The following is a 12,658-nucleotide window of genomic DNA, read 5'->3' as shown; positions in this document are numbered from 1 at the left end:
GACGTCTCCGACGTATGTGTGCTTCATTCGCAGCAGCCGCCAGCCCGCTAGCGTCGAGGAGCAACGCCGTTAGACATTATTAGAATTAAATTGGACATCATTCTCACAGTTTTATAACAATAAACGTTAGTATGGACATATCTTTCTAGAAATGTCAAAAAAAATGTCCATATGAAGTGTGGAACTGATGTTTTCTCTGCATCGCGTCGCAAACAATGTAAAGTCTGAAAAGGAAGCAAACGCACCCGGCAGCCGTTTCGGAAGTGACGTCACGGCGGTGTAATTCAAATTTGAGGAAGCCAACTCGTTTGAGGAAGCCGTAAACAACGACGCCGACGGACTGTTTTGACAAAAAAAGCCTATCTTCTAACCCCCCGTGAGTGTATTTGGGAGTATGTTTTTAATTCTCAGCAGCGTTTTTTTATCGTATATTTAATTTTAAAGTTCAAGGCGAATCTTTTACGTTATCGTGTAACGTGGGTTGCGGTCTAATGACAGGTGACTTCTTGTTAGAGCGTCCCACCAATATTAAGTGTTGCCTAGCATGTTTATTAGGCTTTCTAATTAAATAAAAATACGTTACTTTGTGGATGTGTAATGGTGCAAGTAGGGACTGAGTTTTAGATTTATGTTCACTACCTGAAGAAAACCCTTTACCTTCGAAATCGTCACTTTTTTCAGGGGACCCCCCCATAACGGCATGTTAGCTCAATCATTAGCATTGCATCATCAAAGAGCTCAAGCAATTTCCACACTTTGGATTGGTCAATAAATTCGTTAAAGTAACACCCACACGTGTGGACTGACCAAAAGTAGAGAATTTATTTGGGGGGGGGGGGGGGGGTACCAAATTGTGACTTATGAGGTTTCAGCCTGACGCCAGATATGTTATGTCAACTTAATTTGTTAAACAAAGCCTTTCTAATTTTAATAGTCTACTTTAAGTTGAGTTTTTAAGTAATGTGAAGACTGAATTAACCACATATCCTTTCTTAGTAGTCCATTTCCTGTAAAAGCCGCCATGACATCCAGAGGGGCAAAGGACAGCATCGTCGCCAAACTGGGCTTCAAATCCGGCAGCTCCGCCTCAAAAAGCGAGGCAGAAGTGGAGCGAGTCAGGAAGGAGAACGCGCATCTCAGGAGGAAGATTGACGAGATGGCCAAACGACTCACGAGGCCGCCTGACTCGGACAAAAGCAAGCTACTCGAAGTGAGGACGGGAAGCGCGGGGTCGTCTGAGCAATCAGCAAAATTCACTCAGTGGTGTGACATGATTGACTGCTTCAATCTCCCCTTTTGTGCTGCGTGTTGCAGAGGATTGTTTCGCTGGAGACTCTTCGCGAGAGGAACAATCATCAATTGCTGGTCAAGGAGCAAGAGTTGGAAACTGTGAGGCAGCAGCTGGCAGCTAAAGGGGGAGAGGCACGTATCTCGTCGGTTCCACTTAGGAGCAAGTTTCACACACAAAACATCAGTATGAGAACAATTACCTGATTGAAACTGAATGACCTTTTTTGATGGACTTTGTTCAATTTTTTATTCAGAAATGTTGCTGTCAAGATTTTTTTTCTCTCATACAACTTTTTTTTTTGTAACACTTTACATATCTTTTTTGTAATATTACAACTAATATCTATCTTTTTTTTGTAACATGTACTTACAATGGAGTACTCAGATATATATATATATATATTTTAGATGATAGCATTACTACTTTCATTTTTTCTTTTTTCTTTTTTTATTTACCATTATTTATTGTGGCGTTACCTCTTGAGATGAGTTCTCATTTTAGAGGAGGTCCAACATAGAAATTCAATCAACACAACACAAAGACTTTATTAATAATATAAAATTTGGGTACAGTATACAATTTTTTATATATATATATATATATATATATATATATATATATATATATATATATATATATATATATAAACACATACTAATACTTATTATAAAAAAACGGGAAAATGCATTAATTTTTACAAATTTATTATCTATAGTATTGTGCGTGTCTTTTTTTTATACTGTGACTGTATACCTATTTGCCTGTAATAATTTTTTAATCTAAAAAACTAAAATCGCATTTTTTTATTTTATTTTTGCAACAAGGATGGCATGTTTCCTTTTATTAAATAACTGTATACCTGCTTTTACACGTGTGAGTAAAAACAAGGATATGTAAACATAACCATGTTAGCCATAGCCATCTCCATATATAACTGTAGCTCATTTTGTAGAAATATATATATAGATTTTGTAGATTTGAGTCCCATTCATACTATATTTTTTGTAAATAAATAACTATTCAGCTAAAAAAATAATAATGAATATTTCATCCATTACTTTAAAGTATCTCATTGTGGCTGACGTGGCTCCTATTCCACATCCCTGTCAGTCATACAAATAATCAAACGGGGGTCACCATGCATCTTAATTGACACAACAGATCTTTCACGCCTTCTTCTGAAATGTACCCCGCTTCAGGTGGTGGCAGCTTTGCAGTCCCAGCTGGACCAGCGGCGCAAAGATGCCGAGCAGCGGGACCTACACGTCCAGAACCTGTCCCAGGAAAATGAGAACCTGAAGAACACGCTGGCCACGGTATCCGCCCGCTGCCAGTCCCTGGAGACGCAAGCGGCGGTATGTTGATCCTGTAACAACATTAGGAATCCTTTTTTGGAGTTATCTGCATGTTTTTCCCTGATGGTATTTTTCAATTAATTACATGAAGATTAGTTTAGATTAGAGCAAATTCAATTTTGATGACTAATCAGGCAACGGTTCAGCCAGCGCAGTCTTGAAATCTTAATTAGCCTCTCTGGTTCTAAAAGTGGCATTTAAATAAAAGCAAGAGAGATACTGTATATTAAATCTGTAGGTTTATTTATGCCCCCATGCGGATGAACATTTATGACAGACTGCTTGTTAACTGCTCCCAAGACATTTTTTAACCCTTTCTGCTTCAGTATGTAACAATTAATAGTTGCAATATATAAATCAAATATACAATATGTATAATTGGTGTAATGATTACTTCATCATTTAAATTTGTAAAGAGCTCTAGTTTATAATTTGATGCAGACCATTAAGAAAAATTGACCTGCAACATCCTACTTGTCAAGAGGAAGAAATAATATAAGGCGACAAACTAAATTCAATTAATAGCAATTACAAATGCAGTTATAGCTCCCGCCGCTAGGTGGGACTGTTTGACCTGTGCTGGCGTTGACGTAATCTCCCCGGCAGCCTTGAAAAGTGTCTGTCAAAACATCAACATTGCCATCATCACCCACAAGACACAGCCCAGCGTGAAGCCCAGCGACGCTAGAACACACTCGTGTCTCCGCTTTGTTGTGTTTGTCATGTTTGGTTTTTGTCAGGTTATAAATAGGCAGGAAGTGTGCGCTTTCTGACTCATGCTCGGGTGTTAAACAGAACAACACCTCCTCTATGGGGGAAGGAAAATGAATAACAACTCAAATGATTTTAAACTTCATGCAAAGCAAAAAAAAAAACACACACACAAAAAAATATTCTTATGATCAAGTTTGCCACCAGGGTGGCAAAAATATTACATTTGAATCCAAACACACACAAAAAAAATTGCACTTGAATAATGATCCCATTTAAAATGTAATGCACGTAAAAAATAAATAAAAATACGATTGTTAATATTATTTCAGTTAGAAGCAGTGCAAAGTAGCACATGAACTCATTTTCTAGGAATTGTCACCTTCCAGGTCGCTGGATTACCCCCTGAAGAAAATAATCTGCCCTCATGACCCCCATACACGCCCATCCTTCCTGGATGCACGAAACCTATTAGTTGGTTTAGCGAGCCTGCGTTTTTAATCCATGCAGGAAAAAGTTGACAAGCTCACACACACCATGCTCGTCTGCGAGGGCTCGCGCAGCCTGTTGTGACAGTGCCGTCAAAGTTTTTTTTTCTTAGACGACGGGAGGGAACACTCGCAAAGGTGGGAGGTGGGGTCAGATGATGGTGAGAGGTATGACCGCCAAGACTCTTGAGAGGAAGCGGCCTGGCGGCAAATGGCCCGGGGGGCATAAGAGTGCAGAGAATATACACTTGGTCTGACTTTGGTTATTACTACACAGGGAACTAATACAGTGGAGGGCGAAGCTTATTAGGAGTTGAGCTTTAAAGTTCAAGGAAAGGAAAGGAAAGTTCAGAAGTCAAACAAGAATCATAAGATGGGCAAAAGGTAGGGCGCGGCAAAGCAGCTCGGCATTTTTTTTTTGTCTTCGTTATATTGCTAAAAATGAAGAAAAAAATTATCGGGAATTATGTGGACGGAAGTATTTGGACAGTGGGGAAAAAATAGTCTGTGCCACACTTGACAGCTATATTATTGCTAATGTGCAACAAAATTACTTTTGTCCGTTTAATGCAGTTTGAAAGCTAGTGATAGACCGATGTGATTTTTTTCAAGGCTGACACCGAATATTAGTTGTCAAGGAGACCGATAACCGATACTTCAAGCCGATATTCATTTGATGAAAAGAGAAAATATTAGCAAAAATAAAAAAAATCTTTTGAATTTTAAACATATAAAGAATTGACAACTTTGTTTAAAAATTATAAAAAATAAAATTGCAGGGAGCTTCCAGGGTCATCAGCATGTGATAAGTTAAAATAAAAACTAAGCAAGTAAATAGTTCCCTTAAGTTTTGTACATCGTTTTCCAAAATGTCAACATGATTTCTTAATCGTGTATATTTTTTAATTTTTTAAAATAAAAAGTGTAGGGAGTTTTCAGTGTCAGCATCATTTGTCAATTTTCATAAAGTGAAAATTTAGATGAGGACAAAAGTATTTAGACTGGGGAAAATATTAGTGCTGATTTACAACAAAAGTGTCCCATTACTTTTGTCCATATCATGCAGTCTGAAAGCACCATGTATAGTATTGTTTAATTTTATTTGTCCTTGTGTGCTCAGACTGGACAAGCATCCTCTGCAGACTCGGCCTTGGTACAAGATCAGCTGCGCGATGTGAGTTATCCCCAAGCTGGCTCGCTAACACGTGCGCCGAAGGAAATGGCACAAATCTGAAATGTCTCCACCAGGCCCTGGAGAAGAACCAGCAGTGGCTGGTGTACGACCAGCAGCGAGAGGCCTTCGTCCAGTCGGTCCTCGCCCGCACGCAAGAGCTTGAGCAAGAGCTGAGCCAGGTCAAGCAGCAGGACTCGACTTCTGCCGCCGCCGCCGTCGCCGCGCAAGAGGCGGCTTCTGACTCTTCGGAGAAGGAAGCGCAACTCAAGAGCCGCTACGAGCAGTCCTTGTTGGCCTCGCAGAAACAACTGGATGAGCAGAAAGATCGGCTCGCAAAAACGCAGCAGGAGCTCGTCATGCAGAAGGAGCAGGTGCACACCGACCAAAATGCATACTGATTTAGTCCCAGTTATTGTTTATGAACTCATTCACTGCCATTGACGGAAATAGACGTCAACAATTCATTTGAACTATTTCTATTAGTTTAACGTTTTTCCCCCCACTTTTGTTAACAAGAGTGTGAAAACCTAGAAAAAAATTATTGTACATTTAGAGCAGATATAAAATTTGATTAATCGTGAGTTAACTAGTGAAGTCATGCAATAAATTACGAAAACAATTCATCGCCTGACGCCTCTAATTTTTAAAGCAAAAAAAAAAGTATTTTTTGTTTTTAATAATCTTTTATTTATTTATTTATTTTTAAAGAAAAAGAAAAGACTATTACAAATTAGGGGCGTCAGGCGATTACATTTTTTAATCATAATTAATCGCATGACTCGTTGACTCACGATTAATCACAAATTTTATATCTGTTCTAATTGTACAATAAAAAAATGTTCAGGTTTTCACACTCCTGTTAACAAAAATAGCTAAAAATGTTAAACTAATAGAAATAGTTCAAATGAATTTTTGACGTCTATAGCCGTCAATGGCAGTTAATGAGGGTTTTTAGTCTAGTCTAGTTTTAGTCCGGTGAAAAATGTGTGTTGACGAAATTATTTTTGTTTAGTTTTCATTGACAAAGTCAACCCTACTGCGCAGGCCGTCAAGGGTGAGTCCGAGCTGCAGCGTCAGACGGCGCGCGTCGGCCGGCTGCAGGAGGAGGCGTCGGCGCTGCAGCGGCGCTTCGACAACAAATGCGACGAGCTGTCGTCCCTGCAGAGGAAGTACAAGGAGAGGGCCAAAGAGCTGGAGGAGGCCAAGCTGCACATGCAGACGGAGCGGCTCACCAGCAGGTACGAGGCTCCAAATCGAGGGGGAAAAACTTGCTCCGTGGTGAAAATGCCACGTTCAATTCCGTGCTTTTCTTGTGCAATGTTAGACATGCAGTGTCCGAGGAGAGGCAGGTGTCCTCTGAGCGAGCGGACCGCATGAGAGCTGAACGGGACAGCTTGGACCTCAGGCTGGAGGAGGAGAGGAAGAGATCTGCCGAACTTCTGCTCCAAGTGATTGACATCTTTTAATACTCGCGCAAACGAGCAATTTGATACTTACAAATACGCAAGTGTCCTAAATGAGCATAATATGCAAAACGCCATCTTAAATTAAATATGGACTCCAACCTGGCAGGTTAACCTGCTGCAGAATTCTCTTCTGAGCCAAAATGAAGAGCAGAGGAGGATAGCGGCGCTGGAGCAGCAGGTAACACGGCAACACATCTTCGAGTTAAAGGGAGCAATTGTTCACACTTGGACAAAGACTTTACCTAGTTGTTGCTAACCAACCCGATCGGAAAGTATTGGCACAAACATCTCGTTTCTGAGGGGTTTTTTTCTCGCAAATTTTATAAACTTGCACCGAAAACCGATAACATTTCATGTTGTACTAACACTCTATTGCAAATAAGGTGCTTTTAAGGTAAGCTCGATGCCACTTTCCTGGTTCAGTTTTCACCATTGTAACTCATTCCGTACCACTTTCATTGGTGGGCAAAGACAGGAGTGGCGTCCGTAGATTAGGGACCAGGAAGTGGTTCAAAAGTTGTTAACCCAAAAAATAAATAAAAAAGGAAACGTAGTATTTCGGTTGACCGTTTGTCATCAAGAGTTACGAAGACGTCCGGTCTGTTCCGTCTCGAAGATTCAGCTCTCGGCCAAAGATTTTGAGAACGAGAAGATGGATTGTCAGAGCGTGCAGCATCAGCTTCACAAAGTCCTCAAGGAGCTCCGCAAGGCCCGTGATCAGATTGCCAAACTGGAGTCGGCTGTAAGTATCGTTTCGGTCCGTGACCTCAACTTTTTACAGCCCAAAAATATCAAACTGTGACTCTTCATTATTAGCGTATTTTGACGCTTGGGCCAATCAATTTATACAACTTGACGTCTCTTTCTTGGCTTTTGAATGGCTCGTCCTTGGCATTGTCCTTTCAGAAGCATCCCAACAGCCGTTTTTCCGAGCCCAGCTCTTACAACAAGCTGGGCATGGAGCGCCTCTCGCTGGACGACCCCCGCTCGCCCACGTCGCCCTCGAAACCGGGTAGCCTTCTGGACGAGAGCTTCCTTGAGTGCCCCCGGTGCCGCGCCCTCTACCCCACCAGCCGCCACCGGGAGCTGCTGGCCCACATCGACTTCTGCTTGGCCTAATGGACGTCCCACGCCATCGCATAATTGTTATCATGCGCTTTACCATTTTTTGACTGGCCATTGAATGACACTTGAGAAGGGAAAAATCAAACAATTTCAATATCAAAAAGGGCCACTTTTGGTTTTTAAATGCCAAAGATTGATCGGATCTTCAAATGGGCCCATCTGGATCCTTCGTACTTGAGTTTTGGGGACTTCATGCTTCAGGTGTCAGAGCTCTTAGTGACTTGTGCTTGTGTTATGTCATATTTATTCTTTTGGTTGGTGTTTAAGTGAGCTACTTTTTCAAGTTGCTATAGTTACATTTTGTCTTGTTTTTAACGCTACTGAGGGATTGAATCTAAGAATTGTGTGATTACGTATATCTTTTTGTATCATCAAGGGACAAAACGATTAGGATTCAGCACTCCAGTCTGCCTGCCTGCAACATTTTTAAATAGCTTTTTTTACTCCACATGTGGCTGACAGGCTACGAATTTTTGTTTACCTGCTTTTAGGAAATTTGAATAGATAGATGTACAATCGTTTTCTCAAGTAGACCTTCACGTGGTCATGGCACGTTGCTGTCTTCTCTGTCGTGTTTTTACATTTTAGCCGCCCACTTGCGTCTCCACCTTGACTTGTCACGTCTGCAGCCCCGCAAGGCTGCAAAAAGATTGCATTGAGTTAATTCCTTGTACTAAACTATTTAAGGCAGCGGATTAGTCTGCTCGGTCGAGGGGAAGGTGTCTCGGTTCCCGCCCCCTCGGCAATGTGACTTTTTAGACTGTAGGGATTATTATTATTATTTTTTTAAGGAATGGGTCATTTTCATCCTTTTGTGTTTAAGACATCTAATCATCTTATGTTCTCTTAATGTACTTTACAAAATGCGCAATAAAGGTGCGAAGCGACTTCACGGGATCTCTGTGGACTTTCTTACAAAAGTGTGCGCTTTCCAATTATATTCGGACCTTATGATTTACTTGTTTTTGTCCTCCTTGTTTCTATGGTGACCCACCATGACGCTTTGTCCAATTACCGAGGAGCTGGCACCAGCTCCATTGAGTCGAGCTGCGCTCCGTGATAAAAGATTCAAACGAAAACGTTTCGGTCGGGTCCAAAGGCGATTTATTTATTTACTTTATGTCAGCGCAATAAAAAGTGAATGAGTCAATTGTATGAATGTTTTATTTCACAAAACGATATCAAGTACATAGAACAAAATCAAGACAAATGATGCTGAATAATACCAAGCCCGTGACTTAATATATCCATGAAGCATAATTAACTTGTGAGCAAGGAGACAAAAGTGTGAAGGCAATGCCAGTGATTTTTTTGGGGAAACCAGTTTTTTTTTTTCCCTTTTGTAAACATGGCAGGTAGACTCCTGCTGAGAGCTCAGCCTCACTTGAAAATCATACTGTATATTATTATATATATAAACACAATTTGTAACATTGGCTTTCTGACTGCAATAGAGCAACTCACATCTATCCGTGATCGGAATGTTTAAAGACATTTGGGAACATCAGATTTCAGTACATGCGACACTTGTGACATTTTTTGGTTTGTTTCAAAAAAAAAAAAAAAGAAATCGGCTGTCTTCCGTTGAAACGGAGCAAGTCGAGGGAACTGTGGTGCGGGGGGGGGTGCGCAATCCCTCTCGTGGCTGCTTCAATAAGAAAGTCCCGCCCGGAGTGGGAGTAGATCAACTGCTGCTGTCGCAGAAGCCTGTGAAGCCAAGACAGTCAAAGCAGCGTGAACTCTCAAACATGCTGAATCTTTAAAAAAGCCCACCCCCCGGGAAGAGACTCTAGTCAGTCCGTCCGGGTTCGGGTTCGGGTTCAGCGTAGTCGACTTACTCGTGTGTGGGACGGGCCTGTACTTGCCCAGCAGGCACAGCTCGTTCTTCTTCTGGGTGACGTTGGGCTGGTCCTGCGGCCTCAAACCCGTGACGTGTCTGGAGAAGATGAAGGAGTAGCTGTCCAGACAGGTGCCGTCCGCATTGAGCGTTCGGCAGGAGTAGTGGACGGCGTAGTTGTCGTAGTCCGTGTCAATGACCCAGTGGTCATCGTCTGAAAGGAAGGGGAGGGGAGGGGGGGGGGGGGAGGGAAACAGTTGTCAGGGTCATTGCTTAAAATGTGGAGTCCGTACCAAAAATCCTCTTGACATACCTTAAGCCATGTTCAAAAAGGACATTGGATCACTATTGGATTGAATTCGAAAGGACAGAATTGCCCCAAAAAAGTTTTCTATGAAAGGCATCATGGGGGGATGAATTGACTTCGTCAAAGTCGATAACGAGCCAACATTCCATACCTTGCTTGTGGTGAACACTAACTTTTGGCGAAAAAAAATCTCACCTCATGAGGAAGACAGATGAGTGCCACGTGCCTCAAGTCGTACCCGTGAAGCGTGTTAACACGATGCAGAGGCAAGTCTGGGCTTGGGTGAGAGGTGGTAGTCAAAGTCCATAACTCATCAGTGCATGTCAAAGAACTTGACAAAGCCAAAATTCCGCACTTTGCTATTGGCTATCCTTACTCTGTCCGAAAATGCGACTTTACATGGAACGCCTTCGCTTCGGCAACTTTGCGGACCTGGATTCCCCGACCCCGTTGATTAGATTAGATTGGACTAACTTTCCGGAGGGCAGGGTCACCAGCTATACAGTACAAACAATTCTCGGCAAACAAAGACAGCCTTGGGTTGTTTTTTGGTAATGATTAGTTGGTTAGCAGTTGAAGTCCGCACTGGTTCGTGTCATCGTACTTGAAATTCCATAACTTGTTGCTGGTTATAGTAACCGTAACCTTATCAGGGTTGTCGTCTAGGTCCAAAAGTCAGTACATGTCGTTTCCATATCCGCAACCCTGCTCGTCAGACTGTTATCGTTTTGACTGCGGGTTTCAGAGGAATTAAACCCCTTCACGCTCCGTTTACAAAGACAAAGCTAATGACCCGATCATACTTGTGACGTGAAAGTAACGCATAGTCAGCTGTATCTCTATGGAATTGGTTTTCGTCCAGGTCCGAAACTTACGTCCAGTCTGCAGGTAGGCTGCCACTCCCCAATACCTCATGGTGAATTTAGCGGGTTCGCCGGTTTCCTGGAAGGTGGCGAGCATGTCGGCGCACATCTCCCAGTTGCTAGGGTCCGAGCAGAGAGACTTTTGGACATTGTTGTCGGCACGGTAACAAAGAACGGATTGTCCGATTGGTGAACTCACTTGAGAATGATGACCCTGCCCTTGGCGGTCGCGGTCATCGAGCCGTCTTCGCCGACGATAAACTGGGCCTCGATGTTGTCGATGAGGAACAGTCCGTCAGGGTCCTTCTTTGCCACGGCGTACCACTTCCCTGCGTACTGCGGGCAAAAAAAAAAAAAAAAAAACTCCCTCAATGACATTAAAACGCACCCAATCAAACAGTGATTACGTAACCTCGCAACTCACCCTGTTCCTGTCGAAATTCTGCACAACCTGAATGTTGCCCACTTGGCAGTCCTGTGCCCACGCCAGGGCCAGGAACCACAGAGACACCACATAGCGCAGCATTCTGGTTCTAAACAAGACGGAACTGTGTGGAGAAGGACAAGAAGAGTCGAGGAGCCCGATTGCGTCAGTAAAAAAAAAAAAAAGTGCCAATCATTAGCATCCGGGGTCCAGTTGAGACGAGAGCTCAGCGTGTGTGATCAGTACGTACCTTGTTAGCAAACAGAAGTCAGCTGCCACAGATGAGGAGCGCCGGGGGGCTTTTTATACCGTTGGCTGCCGTTGCATAATGACTCCCAGAGACCTGAAACCTCCCCTACGCCGGCCGCGCACCCAAAAAAGCTCGCCTTCCATTGGACCAAAATTTACATAACTGCAGGCCTCAGATAACTTGCGTGTGCCCCCTTTTGAGCCAAACATGTGTTTTTCATTTGATGAAAACAGCTGACGGCTGCGCCAAGACGCAACATGCGATGCACACGCAGTCCCATACGATATTGATTTCACTTTTGTAACGTGTTTTTTTTTTAAAAAAACAACCAGTCCCGCACACTGAAATGTGAAGCCGGTTTTGATTTACTCAACTCTTCGCGGCGACTTCTGTTGACTTGATTAAATTACAAAACCCGTGTTTGTACGGATGACAGGCGGCGTGCAGAAAGTCCACTTTGCACCTGAAAATAATTAGTGTTGAAAGGGAGGTAATTGCATCTCGCAACGCAAACAGTGAGTTCACTCGAACGTTTGCCCAAGAGTCCCGAAATCAAAACGTGACTTTGAACGGACAACATAAACGCCTCCTCCAATTTTCTTCAGTTATACATCTGGGGGGGGAGCGCAATTGTTCAACCCTCGAGTAGCAATTGATTCGGGGGTTTTCACTTCGAGACCACCCCGGCTCGTTTGGAAGTGTGATTGACCGCAAAAAGGAGCCGGTTGTGATTTGAGCTTGTCGTATATCACAATCAGATGTCAACAGATTTCATTTGTTGAATAAGTCCCTCTCGTCGTCATGCTTTCGCAATCTCACCTGTCTTTTGCCTTTTAAGTAAGAAGGCTGCACAGGAGAAGAAGAAGAAGAAGAAAAAACATCTGCGGGCCTGCGTAACCCGAGGGCTCCTTGCCCATTTTTCCTAAAATGAATAGCTGCTGGAACTCGTCCAAAGGCAAGCGCTACATTTCACAATCATAAGCGTTGGCCAGGAAGTGATATATACTTTTCATCGCGAGGGTGATCTTATGCATTCCAATGTATCAACTTGGCTGTAAATCACCCCCCCCCCCACCCCCCCCCCCCCCCACCCCCCCCCCCCCCCCCCCGCGCCCCACGCGCCCCCCTAGCATCCTTTAGGGAGTTAATCATGCTTTGCTTTGGAGATTTATTTTTTTATTTTTTTAAATATATCATGACGTTTCCAACATTGTGATTTACGTGTTACTAAAATAATCGAGTATTATTATACAAGACTTTGTTCTCTCTGGATCTGGTCGTGTGCGCACGTTATTCCACTTGCTGTGACTTGGGTTTCTGTTTAAGCCCCGCCTTCCATCCAAGCATTTCAGAACATTCGGATAGTC

The 12,658-nt window shown here is 42.9% G+C and overlaps 2 protein-coding genes across 3 annotated transcripts; one reads left to right on the top strand and one right to left on the bottom strand.

Moving 5' to 3' along the window:
* The first annotated feature begins 288 nt into the window (after window positions 1–288).
* Window positions 289–8,502, top strand: cep55l (centrosomal protein 55 like). Of its 2 annotated transcripts, none has more exons than XM_086064916.1 (11): window positions 289–376; window positions 997–1,210; window positions 1,315–1,422; window positions 2,491–2,646; window positions 4,966–5,019; window positions 5,094–5,390; window positions 6,064–6,257; window positions 6,344–6,467; window positions 6,592–6,663; window positions 7,102–7,227; window positions 7,392–8,502. In XM_086064916.1, the coding sequence occupies exons 2-11, from the start codon at window positions 1,022–1,024 to the stop codon at window positions 7,602–7,604; spliced, it is 1,533 nt and encodes a 510-aa protein (XP_085921042.1). In that variant the 5' UTR covers window positions 289–376; window positions 997–1,021; the 3' UTR covers window positions 7,605–8,502. The 2 variants fall into 2 exon arrangements, with proteins under 2 accessions (XP_085921042.1, XP_085921043.1); XM_086064917.1 differs by having other exon boundaries at window positions 298–376; window positions 1,000–1,210.
* A 254-nt stretch (window positions 8,503–8,756) lies between these two features.
* rbp4 (retinol binding protein 4, plasma) lies at window positions 8,757–11,445 on the bottom strand. The gene is made up of 6 exons (XM_086064919.1): window positions 11,292–11,445; window positions 11,042–11,165; window positions 10,817–10,953; window positions 10,630–10,736; window positions 9,449–9,661; window positions 8,757–9,317 (listed from the first exon to the last, which is right to left on the bottom strand). The coding sequence occupies exons 2-6, from the start codon at window positions 11,141–11,143 to the stop codon at window positions 9,295–9,297; spliced, it is 582 nt and encodes a 193-aa protein (XP_085921045.1). The 5' UTR covers window positions 11,144–11,165; window positions 11,292–11,445; the 3' UTR covers window positions 8,757–9,294.
* Window positions 11,446–12,658: the final 1,213 nt, after the last annotated feature.

Source organism: Leptonotus elevatus, chromosome 20, assembly GCF_054856555.1.
Source record: "Leptonotus elevatus isolate MCC_2025b chromosome 20, RoL_Lele_1.0, whole genome shotgun sequence".
NCBI classification, from domain to species: domain Eukaryota; kingdom Metazoa; phylum Chordata; class Actinopteri; order Syngnathiformes; family Syngnathidae; genus Leptonotus; species Leptonotus elevatus.
The sequence above is the reverse complement of the archived record's forward strand: the minus strand, read 5'-3'. Positions and strand labels throughout refer to the sequence as shown.

What these genes read in the sequence shown, in the direction of transcription:
- cep55l (XM_086064916.1), top strand. Translation starts at nt 1,022, where the DNA reads ATGACATCCAGAGGGGCAAAGGACAGCATCGTCGCCAAACTGGGCTTC. An exon ending in CCCTGGAGACGCAAGCGGCG is followed by an intron (nt 2,647 to 4,965) that starts GTATGTTGATCC and finishes TTGTGTGCTCAG; the next exon opens with ACTGGACAAGCATCCTCTGC. An exon ending in TCGTCATGCAGAAGGAGCAG is followed by an intron (nt 5,391 to 6,063) that starts GTGCACACCGAC and finishes CCTACTGCGCAG; the next exon opens with GCCGTCAAGGGTGAGTCCGA.
- rbp4 (XM_086064919.1), bottom strand. Translation starts at nt 11,143, where the DNA reads ATGCTGCGCTATGTGGTGTCTCTGTGGTTCCTGGCCCTGGCGTGGGCA. An exon ending in AGAATTTCGACAGGAACAGG is followed by an intron (nt 10,954 to 11,041) that starts GTGAGTTGCGAG and finishes TTTTGCCCGCAG; the next exon opens with TACGCAGGGAAGTGGTACGC. An exon ending in CAGGCCCGTCCCACACACGA is followed by an intron (nt 9,318 to 9,448) that starts GTAAGTCGACTA and finishes TTGGCTTCACAG; the next exon opens with GCTTCTGCGACAGCAGCAGT.